A 17,202-nucleotide genomic window follows, 5' to 3' on the forward strand; every position below is an offset into this window, starting at 1 on the left:
GTATAATATTCTATAAATGTTACTTGGGCCAGGCTTATTAATAGTGTTGTTCAAGTCTTCTGGAGAGTTCTATTACTTGTTGAGAGTAGTATTAAAATTCTGTAGATAGAGTTGTAGATTTTTCTAATTTTCTTTTTTTTTTTAATCATTTATTTTAATTGGAGGCTAATTACTCTACAATATTGTAGTGTTTTTTGCCATGCATTGACATGAATTGTATTAGGTTTTTGCTTTAAATATGTTGACTCTCTGTTGTTACGCACATACACTTTTAGGATTGTTATGTTCTCGGGATGAATCGACCTTTTACTGTTTACATTATGCTTCTTTATCCCTGGGATAATATTCCTTGTGGCAAACTCTGATTTTTCTCCTATTACTATAACCATTCCAGCTTTGTTGTTTACATGATATATTTTGTTTCCATCCGTTTTACTTTTATGTCCAAAGTGGGCTTTTTGTACACATAATAAGTTAAATCATTTTTTCTCCCCCCAACCAATCTAACAATCTCTGCCTTTTACTTCAAGTGTTTAGACCAGTTGCCTTTAATATAATTGTTAACAATATAATTAACTGTTTAAATCCATCATTTTAATGTGAGTTTTCCATTTGTCCCCTTTTTCTTTTCCTTTTTTTAATAATTTTTTTATGACTCCCATTTTATCTCTACTAGTGGCTTACTAATTACACTTTTGTTAAGTGGTTTACAATATATATCTTTAATGTACCACAGTTTACCTTCAAATACCTTCAAATAAATACTTAGATTACATAGATTGGAAGAACCATGAAATAGTACATGTCCAGTTCCTCTTTCCCATTCTTACGCTTTCGTTACCATACACTTTATTCCATGTTCTGAGTTCCACAGTGAATTATTACTGTTTCTTGCTTTAGGCAATCAGTGATTTTTTAAAAGCGATTAATCCCCACAATATTTATTTACTTACTGTTACTTACATTTTTTAAATTCACCGTTTCTGCCCCTCCTCGTTTCTTTGTGTGATTCAAATTTCCACCGCCACCAGTGGGGGGCTTCTCAGGTTTCCTGCTCTGGCTAGTTCTTTCTCATGAACAGCTTATGGAGATCTGTGGCAAGTGTGTCTGAATTCCCCTTCCACAGATGCTAAGTGGTTGTTCTAGCCCTCTATTGACCTTTAGTAGTTTGATAAGTTTTTTCTTGTTCTTAACCTTTATTTTTGCTCATCACTTGTTTCTTTTATGCGCTGCCAAAGTAAAAATATTTAATGAGTCCCATCTCTCTTCACAGTGGCTTGGGAATCTACCTTAGTTCAGCTGATTGTCTTGTCATAACTCTCTGATGGTCTAAAGAGTTGGTATGGTTTTGAAAAAATTTTTTGTTTTTTCCCTCATCTTTAGAGTGGGGATGACATTCTCTTGTGGATTTCTACATCCTAAACAGGACCTGAAATATGCAGAGGAACTGAAAAATCTGAAGTGCAAAATAGCAAAGTCCATCCCCCTTCATACAGTGGAGTCCTTTGCCATAGAAATTCTTTTCATTGAAGGGTATTTACTGGCTATTGTATCATTTAAACTTCAGTTGCAGATAACAAAATTATAAGAGCTGTTTTAAACTGAATGGTGTTTAATTTTAGAAATCAGGTATTTAAAATCATTGATAGAATTGGAGAAGGAGGCTCAAGCTGGATCTCAGAATAATCTCACAGAAACGGTCCCCAAGTGAGCTGTTACCTCTGCCCACTATGGGAATTGAGAAGCTGCTGGGTTAACGTCTGAGCCAGGGTCACACTGCTGTAAACCTCTGGGAGACTCATGGGGTCTAGAACAATTCTATGCCTCTTACTTTTGCTGCAGCAAGATGGATCCCTCGCTATGCACCATCCATACTGTGCCTGCTTAATTTACTTCTGAACTTGTCTTATACATATACATCTGACTGGCAGAAATGAATCACAGGAGAGTCTTAGAAATACTGTGTTTGGATATCTAGCCTTGGTAGCATAAGAAAGTGAATTAGCAGGAAGTTGGAAAGGATACCGAGCAAGTCAAAATTAGAGACAGTAGAATCCATTTGAGTGAGCCCATTTGAGGAGGAAGAAATTTATTAAAGGGTGTCAGAAAGCTAACAGACCTCCAGAAGGGCCAGGGATCCATGTTTCGATGCTTCATAGCCAGGACTGCTGAAGCCAGCAAACCTACCTGACCCCACAATGGTCACCCTTCAGCAGGAATCCCCCCAGCCCCCCATCATGTCTACTGCCTCTGCCCACCCATCTTGCTTGATTCTCTTCTACCCTGACTCTGTTAGTAAGTGCCATGTATCTCGGCTCTATTCTTAGAACACTACTTTTTACCGAGTTTTGTATTACAGTATTTTTTATTATAAGTGAGGGAAACTCAACCTCACCTAGTTTAGAATAAAAGATAGGTATTTTGGTTATATTAGGATTCTTAGTTGCCAAGTACACAATTCACTACATCTGATTTAAGCCAAATGGCATATAGAATATTAAGTTCTCATAAAGTCTCTGGGAAGACTAGAGACCTAGGTTTGGATGCCGCCCACGCCCTCTGCTATTTGAAAGAAAGACCAACACAGCATCTTAGATGATCAGAGTTCATCTGGTCTGGTGGGGTGACCCAAACCTTCACTCCTGCAGATTCTGAGTCCCAGGCTAAAGGCAGTGTTCTGTGGAAATAAGTCATTCATAAGTCTGTGTATGGTATTACTAGCCAATGCATTTCAGGCAAAAAAGGGAAATCGTATCTAGAATAATTGTCCATTAAATAAAAACAGATAACTGCTATTCTAGGATGCTGAGAGTCTAATCTAGCTGACGGTTTACTAGGAATGGTCCCATGCTGGAGGCCCTGTGTACTTTGTTCCTTGCAGGTTAGACACTTGGAGGAATCAGATCAGAATCGGTAAGAGAGATCCCTGTGGTGGCTTCCACATGTGTGTCTGTTTTGTTTGTGTCCTTTGAGCAGTCATTGGGTGTCTAGGAAAACAGGCTGGCTGGCAGCCATAGAGGGGATCATCTTGGCCAGCAGGTGAATGAGAAACCTCCTGTGCAGAGGACCTTTGTGAGCACAGGGACTCAAATATCCTCACAGCCAGACCCCCTCCAGGGGTCTGTCCCACAGATCTCTTTTCTAAGCCTCATTGCAACCAGTCCTCTAATCTGATTCCTTTAAAGTCTCTGATCATTGTGTCAAAGAAATGACCATTGTCCACAGGTGGATGTAGATTAGTACCTCTGGCCTTCTCTCTTGCAATTCAAAGTACAACATCAGATGTCCACTCTAGTGATCTGCCCTCCACAAGCGTCTCCCTTCTTCACTGTGCTTCAGGCACTCCTGCCTGGGGCTGAAATGCTGCAGAGTCTAATTCCAGTTGGTGCCAGCATCATGCGGAGCCATCTGTTGCATTTGGATTTTTTCCTCTTCAGTTGGCATATCCTAGGGAACTCCCATGAAGCCAGAGTGAGGGTTGAGGGAGAGATTATACTTCATCAGGAGTAGACACAGACATGACCTACACTTCTTGATGAGAGGCTGCCTGGTGGTGCTGACCTTAGATAAAATGGTGGACTTAGATAAAATGTGGCTCATGAGGAAGCTTGGGTTACATGTCACTTGGTTTTCTTTTTTCAGACTACCAGGTAAACTGCATGCCAGGGGCTGTTTCCCAAAAGAATGACTAGGAGATAAGAAGTCTTGCTTTGCTTAAAACCCTAGGAGACTATGCCTAGGGTTTTGCTGCAGTCAGCTCCTTAACACTGCCCCTCAGACCCCTTCAGCTCCATTAGATTGCTTTATGTTAAATTGGAGAAAATTATATTTGCTTTAACTGCAATTGAGACGGCAGCTGTGCCGATCTGTTCCTGTAAGGAGACCACATTTGTTGAAGGTGGCACCCAATTAAACTTAAAAATAATTTCATTTTTCTAAACTCCATTTATTTTTCTCTTCAGGCCAAACAGGTGAGTTAAATATGGAGGTGATAGGAATGTCATGAATGGTGTTCATGTTGGTTACAAACAGACCTCTAGCTGCACTGGGGTCTGGGAAGAACTGTTTAAAGCCAGTGGTACATTAGAGCAAGCTCGATGAGAGTCAGAGGGTGCTGACTCAGCCATCAGTAAATCTGCCTCAACAGCTAACAATTGAATGTTACCATTCTGTTTGAAGTGCCCTGATTGGCTTCTTGAATGAATAACAGATTTCCCTTTACAGAGGGACATACTCAATATTTTCTTCCATCTTGGGTATCATAAGTAGAAGCTCATTTGGCCATTTTTGAATAATTATGGAAAAGAGCAGACAAGCTTCCTGCTTTTCTGATATGTACCACACTTGGCTGTTTTTTGGAGACTTGGGTTTTCATTTTATTTACAGCAAAATAGATTAAAGTAGAGCAGTTTTTGAAAAGGTGAGAGGTGCTACACTACAGACCAATGACCCCTAGCTGTGGATGTCATCTTTGGAAGTTAAAGAACTCAGGCGAGACTTCAAAATACTATTTCTAAAAATTATACTTCAGCCTCACTCATAGCCCGAGAAAAACTGATTAAGTCATGAAATGTTATCAGTCATAAGGTTTATAATTTTAAACAAAATGGGGGCTGAGAAATGTTTTGTATCGTCACCTCTAGCTGAATAGAACTTGTTTGGGGACCCTTTGCTCAGAATTAATTTCAGTTTTCTCAAACATTTCTATTAGATTGCGTCTCCCATGTAGGTTATTGCCTCATTATTTTTAAGAAGTGGTTTTAAAGGAAAATAATTTCCTACAGTAGCTTGTTTTCATTATCATGTTACATATTTTTTCAGCTCCCTTGGAAATCACTGACTAGCATCATTGAATATTATTACATGTGGAAAACTACTGACAGATATGTGCAGCAGGTAATTTTTCATGTTGCTACCAATATAGTTGCATTAAAATAAACTATTTACACATTAATATTTCTTAGCAATATACTTAGTTTTAAATTTGTTTTGTTTGCTTTATCTTTTCTAGACCACTATAAACTATATAATTTCATATCTTTAGCATATCATTTTAAGATTTTAGTCTCAATATTTTCTTTACTTCAGATTCCATTATGATAAATTTTGAAAAGATAGCAGGGAAAGATCCACCAGAGAGGTATTATTTTCCTTGTACGTGCCTGGTGCTTCATCTCTTCGTTGGTATAGTTCACAGAAATGACTTCAGATGTGTAAGAGTTCTTCTGAAACCTCCTGGACATTTGTGTGATTATATCAAGTGTTTGACCTTAAGTGTAGTAGTTAGTCTTTGCTAGTTTAATGTCTTTACTATTTCAAGTTTACTGTACATAAGTACAGAACTTTCCCCAAAACATTATCTCTAAAAGCAGAGATTAACTTATTTTTTAACTCTTTCCCAAATGTCCCAAATTGAGGTAATTCTCTCAATTACTACTTTTGGAGGAAAAGTATATTTTCCTCAGGTGACCTAGTATATTATATTCTTCTAGATCCGTGTCAAAACTGGTAGAGACAAAGGGGCAAATAGATTTAACAGGCACTTTTTTCCCTAAGTATATGATCACCCAATGGCAAGTGTTAACACGCTGTAAAAATACAATTTAAAGGATCACTAAAAAAATTACCCTAATGAGTTGTTGAGGTTGTGAATAGTGAATAGATACCCATGGCTTATTGAAAACTGTCCAGTGTTATCATCATATATAATTCAGAAAGTGCTTATTTCAAACTAGCATCCAAAACCAAGTAAGATGGTTCTTTAGAACATTTGTCTGCCATCTTCTCATCTGTTGTTGACTTTCCAAATAAAGTTTGCATGCGTGCCGCCCACCCCCACCTCACCCCCAGCGTCTACTTAGGTAGATGTGAAGACCATGTGCTCTGGAAATCTGTGTTATTCAAAGTGAAAAGAATTTCTAGAGATGGTGGCAGTGATGGCATCAAGGATGGTTGAAATGTGTTTGAATTAAATTATTTCCAAAAATTTCAACTCCTTATTTGAAAGTTTTAAGTTGTCTCCTTTTTTATTTCCTGCTCATTGAGAAAATGGAGGTTTCCCTTGTATTCTGCTTTGCCGTAATTTTGAATATCCACCATACATTGTTTTCTTCCCTTGTGTTCTGATTTGCCGTAATTCTGAATGTCCACCATACATTATTTTCTTCCTTGTGTTCTGATTTGCCGTAATTTTGAATATCCACCGTACATTGTTTTCTTACCTTGTGTTCTGATTTGCCGTAATTCTGAATGTCCACCATACATTATTTTCTTTCTCGATTTGCATTTTCTGTTGTGGTGATCAGTCTCTGTCTTTGATTATGTAATCTTTTCACCATGCCTTTCCCCGCATTTGGCTCCTAATTGGTTCCTGAAAATCTGACATGAGTTCAATCAAGCTTTAAAGTTTACTGCATACCTCCCAAGATTTTGAGGGTAAATGCTTATTTAATTGGACTTAGTTACTGTCTCTTTCTTTTGCATAGACTTTGGAAACTAATCATCTCTGAGTAATTTTCTAAAAGCAAAGATCATTGTTTTTTATCCCTCCCAGAAAGGCAAAAAAGAAATAAAATAGAAACTAAATGTGAAAAGTAAAAATGATTACTTAAAAGTTTGATTTATCTGCTTCTAGAGGAATGGGAAATGGAGTTGCTCATTGCATTATTTTTAAAATTTGTGTCTAAAATGTTTTTAATATCTGTTCTGTACCTCAGAATCTAGTGATTTTCCTTACAAATTTCTGCAGTTTCAGAACATGTACATGAAAGAAAAACTCATCTTAAAAAGGCAGTTTTTGAATTATGTTTTAATGTTTTATTTTCTTGTGAATTTTTTTAAGACAGATGAAGTGGTAATAATTATTTTGACATTGTGTGTGTAAAATATTTCATCTGTCTTTTCAATTAGAAACGTCTAAAGGCAGCAGAAGCTGAGAGTAAACTGAAACAAGTGTATATCCCAACTTAGTAAGTAATGGAAATCTTATAAAATATTTGCCATGGTATTAATTCTTTCCAAAACAAAATATTTACATTTTTGTCATCTTCAGCCAGATTTGAATTTCTTTGTGTATCTTATTTTCTTCCACTACAAAGCATAATTTGCTTTCCATTTTAATGCCACTGCAGTGATTTTATTTTAGGAAGAAAAATGGCTCGTGGGGGAATCCCCAGCTTGACTTAACAAAAGGACCAGAGAGCAAAAATGCCATCAAAGCTTCAGGGAAAGTATTAGAAAACGAACTTATGAAAATATTATTTGAAGCAAATGTGTTTCAGAAAGCTAGCAACTTTTGAGACTTCTGTATTGTATAATGTATTTTATTTGGGTAATGTGCATTACCCTTTTGAGGATTGTTTTTATTTTATGGAGGATTTTACATTGTTTGTTTGGGGAAAGTTAGGGAATGTAATTAGAACCAAACTTTGTAAATATTGGATAAATAATAAATCGGTCTTGATTGTTTCAGATGCCTAGCATTCTATCATTATCCTCTGGGTTTAGGAATTATTATATATTAAAGTGAATGCCAGTTTTCATTTGCTACATTTTAAATGAATTATCTCTTTTTTTTGAGGTCAGAAGTTTGACAATTTATTTGTTCAAGCAGATTTAGTTTATTGAATACCATGTATATAGTGCTATCCTAGGTTCTTTGGGGATTAAAATGAAGTTCACTACAAAATTCTATGTACTGATTCAAACCTTTTCACTGTTTTGAGTTCAGTACAGTTATCATATACCTAGCTTTTTCTTTACTGAATTTCAATACATTAATACATATTTTAATACACAGGAGGCCTCGTTTTTTTTCTCAAGGTAGATAACATGTAATTTATAAGGTCCATAATTTTTATTCAGGGCTATAATGTCCTTTCTGCAGAGTGGTTTCTAATATTTTAAAAAATTATATGTTTTATTTGACTGATCTATATAAGAGCAACTCCCCAAAGAAAACAGTATTGTGGTTCATGTGTCTTAGATTTTCAAAAGCAAGCACATCAGCATTCCTCTACTTTATAGTGCTGTCAGATTACAGGAAAAGTGGCTAGTATTCACCAAATACCATAGTTTTGGTGTTTCTATTCAGTTTTGCATTGACTTTGGAATCTTGATCTAAGTTGAAGACTGGTCTGTGGGTCATATCTCACCTGCCAGTTTTGGTAAATAAAGTGTTTACAGAACAGCCATGTTCTGTAAATCATATATGTAAATAGAAGTTATGAATCTGTATTGTTGAGTTGGATAAGAAGCTGAGTTCTTTGAACAATTTCCCAATTAACTCTGAAATATTATTTTAAAACAGATTGTAGGTTAAGTTGGTTTTTTGACCACACCACATGGCTTGTTACACCCCAGGGGTTGAACATGAGTCCACACCCGCAGTAGTGAAAGCACTGAGTCCTAACCACAGGACCGAGAGTTATTTTTCACTCTTACTTGTTTAAACCTGAGTCTGCTATATGCGAAGCACTGTGTTCAGTACTAGAAGTTGGTCACTTAGGAAGACAGGTGGTCTTCTGGAGCCTGCATTCTAGTGTGGGGGAGACAGAGGCCAAACAGCTAGTCACCCAGTGTGACGAGTACTGTGGTGGAGAGGAAGCGCTTGTGTGAGAGTTTATCCTGGGACCACACTCAGGTGATGCTGTCAGGGAAGAGTCCTTGTGGAGGTGAGTTTGAGTGAACTCTAGGCAAGGGATTAATTGGGTGATGGGGGCTTTCCGGGCTGATGGAATCATGAGATGGGAAGGGGCAGAACATAGTTAAGGGGCAGAGAGAAAGGCAGTGTGGCTGATATGAAGAGAGTGGTGAGCCGTGGGAGGCCAGTATGGTGGGCAGGGGCCAGGGGTTAGCCCTCTGATGAACGCTGGAATTGGATTTGAAACAAGGAAGTGTCATCAGATTTGTATGCGCTTTAAGATGACTGGCTGTATTTTGGAAAATGGTTTGGGGAGTCAGGGGAGTGGCTGTAAGGACACCAATTATGAAGTTCTTAGAGAAGAAAGATGATAACAACTTGACCTAGACCTGTGGCCTGGACAGTGCCTGCTACTTGGAGGTGATTGACGTGTATGGAGGGGAGGAGGGGAGATGTTGAATCCCAGGTTTCTGGCTAGCTTAATTAGGTGGATTGCTGTGCTGTTCACCATGATGAGAAGCTGCAGCAGAGAACCAGGTTGGGTCATTTTGAGTTTGCTTTCTTCAAAAAGAGGTGTTGAGTATGTTGTCAGATATATTGTTCTTAAACTCAGAAGAAAGTTCTGGGCTAGAAGTCCAAATTTGAGCTTCATTTGCATAGAATATTGTTCTTGAAACTACAGATTTCTTAGAGTAATAAGAAGTTGAGCCTTGGACCAAACTTGAGGAAATCTAGTATTTCTATATCAGATAGATATTGATAGCCGAGAAAAGAATAGCCAGGTGAGTGTATTATCACACAGCCCGAGAGAGGAGTATCTTTCAAAGAGGGAAAGAGGTTAACAGTGTCAAATGCTAGTGAAAATAGCCAGGGAATGTAGCAACATGGAGGTGGTTGGTGACAGTGAAGATTGGCAGCTCTCAAGAAAATTGGCTGAAAAGGCAAATCCCTGGTGTTGAGGGTTGAGTATGGGTAGAGTAATGGAGGTGTTTTTTTTTTTTTTTTTAATAGGAGAGATATGTTTCCATGGTAAATTTGGGTCCAGGAAAGAGAATCAAGTGTACAAAGTTCTCAAGAGGGCAGGAGGGCTGGAGTCTGGAGCACAGAGGAAGGGAGGAAGGATTTGGGCATTAGCTAGAAGGAAGGGCAGCTTCATATAATGCAGCTTTTAAAACTTTATTAAAATCATCACATTAGCATCAACCATTTGTCCCCTGAGAATTAATCTATAGGTTCTTGGTTTTGAAAAGCGTATGTTTAGTGGTTGACCTGTCTATATTCCACCTTTACATACTCATTTTCCTTTTGTGATTATTATAATTAAAGTCAGTGGTTTATTCAGCCACATAACATTCTAGATTAATTTGAACAACTGAAGTTGTGTTTACTCTCGCTTTTTTCAGGCTGCTCAACTGTAAATTTGTATTAGCTCTCTTTTAACACATATATATTTGGCCCTGTGTTAAATGTCAGATATTTTCATATTTAGAGAAAATCTTCTGAAATTGACATTATCAGCCATTTGACTTCAAGGGGTATCATTTCTGACTATGCATAGTAGATTTTTACAGACCTTTGGAAATCTTAGTCATTGTTAATCACCACTTTTAATTTTGTGTTTCCAACTGAAATCTATAGAGGAGAAATACTTTTTGTCTGTTTTAAAATGTGTTTTTAAAACCAATTTGTCTTCAAAATACATTGCTGGCACAGATAAGAAGTATAAATAATAGCCCTGTTTATAGAATAGGGCTTTCAGTACACACACAGGTTAGCTGGTTTCACTTAAGAGTTACAGTATCACTGGCAGAAAGAAATCTTAATTTGTCATCAGGTAAAGTTTACATATTAGGCTTTCACTGGTAAATGTAAGTGTGGGAATGAGAAAGAGCAAAAAGGAAACTCATGAGTCTACTCTCTGCTGAAACTTCAAATGTCTTTCTTAATAGCTGTGAGCTCTCTTTACTTCACTGGCCATAGGAATATATGTAGTCCGCATGTAGTCATTCAGCATTCATTGCTAACAAATAATTTGCTAACTTATTTTATTTTCTGCCTAGCATATAGACATGAAGGCTCCTCTAGAATGAAAGTTGCTTCATGTCAGCACTTTTCTTTACTGGACCCTGAATAAATATATGTTAGGTAAATTAAGAGTGTACTTGAGGACATACTGTGTACACCTAGGTGGACAGTGTTCTTGGGCGTGACTGATAAGCAGGGCAGTTAGGCTGCCCCAGATGGGAAAAAGTAAACCATGTTGGCACAGTAAATACCAAAACAGTCCAGGCTACATGATTCTGAGGAATTATGACTTCTGGAAATCTGATAGATATTGCCTTTTTCCTCTTAAAAAGAAATGCCTCGGATACATTTAGTGGTTTTTCTAATTTCAAGTGCTCTGTAATCATCTTCATAAAAATTCAAGCATAATAGAAATGATGAGCGGTCACAGTCTCCTGAAGTGCTTTTACCTCTCACAGTAAGCCCAGCTGATATCCGCAGTGTCACTGTGGACATGCAGCTTTTGTGCAGTTCCCTGAGAGCCAGTGTGGGGTCAGCAGCTGTCACTCCAGCAGCAGGATGGGCAGTGGTTTTCCCTAAACACTGCACACTGCTTAATTTATTTAATCCAGAAATTATTTTGTCATGATAAGTAATAAAATTTAATAACTTGCGTCTTCCAAAATTTCAGACAGTATCCTAAGGAAATTGTGTCTGGGTGAGGAAGAGATATGACTCTACTTATTTTGTGAGTGTCATGCTTATGAGATTGGTTTTTACATAGCCTCGGTTTGTAAAGATAAATGGTTTGGGTTCATTTAAACACCTTATTTTTATTTCTTCTTCATCAAACATTCAAATGTTTATGTGTGGTTAAGATAAATCAGTAGTGAAATGTAGAGCCTTTTACCTTGTTACACAAGTCATTTTTATCACTTCACTTTATATTTCATTGAAAGCAGCAAACCAAATCCCAACCAAATATCCACCAGCAATGGCAAACCTGGTGCTGTGAATGGGGCTGTGGGAACCACGTTCCAGCCACAAAACCCTCTGCTCGGGCGAGCCTGCGAGAGCTGCTACGGTGAGTTTTCTCCAGCAGGGCTTATTCCCCACTCCAGCCCCTACTCCCCCAGGGACCGTGCTGGCGGCATCCTTGGGAGGTGTGGGAGTCAGCCCTGCATGGAGAGCAGGATAAGGTAGCCTCAGAGTGAATAGATGCCCATCCTTATCTTCCGCTTGGATGCTCAATTTAGGTGTTAGGTTCCTCTGATTTGCTTCTGTGGTGTCCTGGGTTTGTTGAGTATTCCACAGCAGTGCATGCTAAGCTGCATTCAGAGCTGTTACTAGCTTTGTGTAAACCATGGTCCCACGAAATATACCAATATACTTTTGGTGTTTCTCAGTATATTTTGACAAATTAAAGGCTCCACATAACTTTGTAGGAAGGACTTACTGCTAGAAACTGGTATTTATAGTCCTCAGACCAGTTCCCTTAGAGCACTGGCTTGGGAGATGCTGTTTATGATACTCTTGTGTTTATCAGTATTTATCCTTGTTAAAAAAACTACCTGATGCTGGCGCATTATATTTGCCTTGAATGTTAAATTGAGGTGGTGAGACGAACTGTTAAGTAGTCGATGCTTTTTCTGCTTTTTTTCTTTTTCTTTTGGCTGCACCTCTCTGCATGTGGAATCTTAGTTCCTTGACCAGGGGTTGAAGCCACGTCCTCTGCAGTGGTGATGCTGAGTCTTAACCACTGGACTGCCATGGAGGTCCCAGATACATTTTTTATATTTCTTTAAAACCTCAAACAACAATATAGTCTCTTAAACGGGGCTATGGTGACACAATCATCCATATGGCCTTCCAGTCAGAGCAGCTTGGTGTGGAAGAAGGAAGGACACAATATTGACTAAAAATCATCCATATGTCCTTCCAGTCAGAGCAGCCTGGTGTGGAAGAGGGAAGGACACCAGTGTTGACTAAAAACATCTACTTGGTGCCCAGTTTTTGACTCTCCTCCATGCCCCATACCAGGCTCCGGCATTAGGAAAGGCTTTTAAAGCCAAATCATGTAATTATCTTTCCTACAACCAAGGAAGGTGTGAGCCAGATGGATTGCTGTCTTCATAGAAATAGCACATGCCTAACCATTTTCTGTACCACGAGAGCGCAAAGGGAAACACTTTGTGGAAAATTAGATTCTTTTGGTCACAATTTTACATGGATTGCATAGCTATTTTTGCATTGGGGGAAATCTTAGATTTTGAACTTCATTTATATTTAAATGAAAGTAGAAAGACTCCTAAAGAAATGCTAGTGGCTTGATGTGTCTTATAAACCCCCTTTCATCTTATATGTAGTCTCACATATCCCTTTAAATAATTATTCCACCATTTTTATATGTGCATGACAAAAAAGCAGTTTTAATTTTATAATCTTTGAGGTCCATGTATTAAATTACTTATTATAATTATATTTCAATATAATATACATACCAAATTTATCTTTACAGAAAGAATTTGATGTTTTCTGTTTGTCAGTCTTTAATTGAATTTGAGTTAATTGTATAAAGAGAAAGGCATTTGTTGACATATTAAAATGATATATCATGATTAATTTGGATAAAAATACTTTTTAAAATACAAGTGAAATTTTATATTCAGAATCCAAAACAAGTCCATGCCTAATATTTAGGATTCTTAAAATTTGCGTTTTAAAAAACTCAGCTTGACTTATTTGACTATTTGGTTTTAAATTACAAGAGGGAACATTTTTAGGTTGCTGTTTGCCAGGAGTCCCCCCAGAATAACACATGATGGGGTTCATAAGAAGTAGTATGACTATAGTGATCACTGTGTCTTCCCTTTTTGACAGTGTCTTGTGAAGTGTTAGTTGATAACCCTGATGTGCTGTTCGAACATGTTAACCTGATGAAGGCAACGTTGCAGGTCAAGGGCAGAAGATTCAGTGTTTTCTGTCTTAAACTTCAGATCCATTGTGGGAGTACTTAAATTGTTATATGGCAGTAATTTAAATTTCAGAGCAAAATAACACAGGTCTGTAGTGTTTGGCTCAGGAATAAATCAGCTGAGCTCTCCAGGCTTAAGCATGCTGCGATCTCTGCTGCACGTGCTCACTTGATAGGGACTTACAGTCTTGAAACGGATTCCATTTCTAAAGAGAGAAGAAGTAAAGTGATTGTTTTATCTATTGATTAAAATAAAGGAATGAAAAACAGATAACCTATTTCTGTCCAACTTCCACCTTTATCTGTGAGAGTCCCTTTAAGCACCTTAAACCCTGAGCTAGTTTCTGAACCATAGGTTTGGAAACCAGGATTTAGTTTAATACCTTCCTAATAACTTACCTCCAGAAATGTACACAATAGAGGATGGTTTTAATGACCAACAAAAATTCCTTCAGCAGTATAATGTGTAATAGAGGGCACTTAATAAGGGCATTTGATATATAGAGAAATAAATGGCTGAATGAATTCTGACTTGAAAAATACATGCATGTATCAGACATTCCTGTTTGCTGGGTAAACTGGGAGAAGAAAAATAAGATTGTAAACTAAAGATGGCTTTGGACTGTTTTTCAAATGTTTGTCTGTATATGTGTTGCTGTTACAAGTTATATCACATTCTTATTTTACTTATTTTTCCCTCCATCTTTAGCTACACAGTCTCATCAGTGGTATTCTTGGGGCCCACCTAATATGCAGTGTAGGTTATGTGCAACCTGTTGGCTCTATTGGAAAAAATACGGAGGCCTGAAGATGCCCACCCAGTCGGAAGAGGAGAAGTTACCTCCTAGCCCAGCTACCGAGGTACACAAGCAGTGGTCTTTTTAGTGTTGAAAAATGGCACGTTTTTCAGCGCCTGAATCACTCCTCGCAAACGGAAGTAGAGTATAGGCAAACTTAAGCAAAGCTATTAAAGCTAACCATAGTACTGAAATGTTCAGGGTAGGTGTGGAGAGAGGGGCAGGGACAAATCCAGTTTTTTCAGGTATTCAAAATATTGGTCTTGAGAGATTACTCAGACAGAAGAAGAACAATGTGTGTGGGAGGTGTTAGCATGAGAAGAGAGCCTATAAATTAAATATTGGTTTTAATGGCTTTTTTGAAACAGTTTGCAACCTTTAGCATGTTGAAAATGCTTTATTGCATAAAGTAATAAATACAAATTGATCATTCTTCCTGTTCCTGAGCTATCATAGGTATAACAGGAAAGCATGGACTCAATCTTGGGGTGAACAACAGTTTAACTATGATTGGTAAAATTCTCATAGATGGCAAATAATGGGTATTTACCTATTGAGAGCTAACAAGCCTTAAGGACCCTCACTTCAATATTTGGGACTTCCCTGATGGTAAAGAATCCACTGTAATGCAGGAGACCTGGATTCAGTTCCTGGGTTAGGAAGATCCCTGGAGAAGGGAATGGCTACCCACTCCAATATTCTTGCCTGGAGCATTCCATGGCCAGAGGAGCCTGGTGGGCCAGTCCATGGGGTCACAAGGAGTTGGACACAATTGAGCGACTAACACACTTCAATATTAAAATAATAATAATGTTACTCCTGGCAGTTTTTCACTGTTGTGAATATGATTTGGGATTGCTAAGGTCAGTTCAGGAGGAAAAAGTATAGGCTCGCAGACACCCCACTTCCACCCAGTTTCCTTCTCTAGTCCCCACCTCCTACTCCAAAGGACACACTTTAAAATGCTCTCCCCCTGTATTAAGTCATATATTCTTCAGTGAAAGACGTAAAACTTGCCCTTTTCTTTGAGCAGAGTGCAAGCAGTATGTATGTGACACATTCTGGTCTTCACACATCTGTTTGTCTGATTTACAGGACCCGCGAGTTAGAAGTCATATGTCTCGCCAGGCCATGCAGGGGATGCCAGTCCGAAACACTGGGAGCCCGAAGTCTGCAGTGAAGACCCGTCAAGCTTTCTTCCTTCACACTACATATTTCACAAAATTTGCTCGGCAGGTCTGCAAAAATACCCTCCGGCTGCGGCAGGCAGCAAGACGGCCGTTTGTTCCTATTAATTATGCTGCCATTAGGGCAGAATGTAAGATGCTTTTAAATTCTTAACCTTATATGTTGTGCTTCTGACCATCTTCTCTCTTCCCTCTCTCTGTTTTTATTTTTGTTTGCAATAAACATAAGTTCTTGTGTGCAGCCTTTTATTTGGTTTTTTTTTTTTCTTTTTTAACATTGTTTTGTCTGCTGCCATTTGTATCACGCCAACCTGAAAAGGAAACATTGAAACTTCTGCCATCTTTGTGAGAAAGTAGTGCTCAGCAAAAGATAGGTGGGAGGTGATCCTACCCAATGGGGTTTTGTGATGGAGTTGCCTAAAAGCCCTTATTGGGGAAGCACCTTTACCCCTAAGGTAGAATAAAGCCTGCCAATTTGCACTAATGACAAATTGTACGTCTTTGTAAACTTCTCAGTTTCCCACAAACCCTTTACAGTTATATAATATTCTGGAAATTCAGTGTTTCATAACAAATTAGAAGATTTAACAAGCTATAAATGAATTTTAAAGTCTTTTGGGTGAGTTTTCTGAAAAACATTTAATTTTTACAAGCTAGTATCTGAATTTGTGGTTGAGCATTCTATTTGTCCAGTTTGGCTTCCATTTCATAGTTATACACCATATGTATTAGTACGTAACACATCATTTTATTACTCACATTTTCAACACATTCAGTCTTGCTTATGTTTGTTGTTGTTAGAATAAATGTCATATGTTCCAATGAATTGCAGGTTGCTCTCATATTACCGTGTACCCCTAAACGTGTCCATAATTTGTCTGTGAGCTATGATTCTAGCCTTGTTACTTTTAGTTACGTTCCTGGTTAGCATGTTAGAGCCATGCACGTTTTTTCCCCTATGGGATAAGAAAACTTGCTGTGTTGCTTAATAGATGGGAAATCTTAAAGAAATTCTGTAGATACTTCATCGTGAGAAATTTATGATTTTGAGGCATTCGTTTTGATTTAAAGAAGGTATCTGTAAAAGGAGTGATGATTGAAAAGTGGTGTTTGTTCCTGAAGCTAATTTTCAGCAGAACAGTTGAAAGGCTTTAAAACATACAGGTAAAAGCTTTAAAAGAAGAAGAGTGCTTTGTAACGGGAGTAGAAATTGGAAGTAATCTCTGCGTGCCATAGAGGGCAAACCTCGCTACACGAGACTCGTATATTGGAGAACTTAGGCATATATACTGACGTTTCGTGCTATTTTTGTGCTAGTGTTTCTGAGTTCATGGATTTACGTTATTTTCTTACCATTTTAAGGAACTAGAAAATATTTATATCTACCTAAACTGCTTAGCTGGTTTAAAAGCATATTTTTATAAGTAATTTCTTAAATATAAGGAATAAAAAATGTTACGGGAAAGAAAATGAATGGAATTCTCCCATTAAAATTGGCCAGGCTCCAAGATCATCTTTGTTTCTATGAATGGAAAAGAAACCATCACTAACTTAATTGACTTCTGAGAAAGCCTTTTCTCATTAAGCTTCTGTTAATTT

General features: G+C 37.8%; 1 protein-coding gene across 1 annotated transcript in view; it reads left to right on the plus strand.

Moving 5' to 3' along the window:
• Positions 1-17,202, plus strand: part of MTA3 (metastasis associated 1 family member 3) — a 168,250-nt gene that overhangs the window by 127,067 nt on the left and 23,981 nt on the right. The window contains exons 10-14 of the mRNA XM_052648380.1: positions 4,822-4,896; positions 6,910-6,968; positions 11,605-11,729; positions 14,329-14,480; positions 15,512-15,734. Coding sequence (XP_052504340.1) covers positions 4,822-4,896; positions 6,910-6,968; positions 11,605-11,729; positions 14,329-14,480; positions 15,512-15,734 — 634 coding nt within the window. The remainder of the gene's footprint in view (positions 1-4,821; positions 4,897-6,909; positions 6,969-11,604; positions 11,730-14,328; positions 14,481-15,511; positions 15,735-17,202) is intronic.

Source organism: Budorcas taxicolor, chromosome 11 (genome assembly GCF_023091745.1).
Source record: "Budorcas taxicolor isolate Tak-1 chromosome 11, Takin1.1, whole genome shotgun sequence".
NCBI lineage: Eukaryota > Metazoa > Chordata > Mammalia > Artiodactyla > Bovidae > Budorcas > Budorcas taxicolor.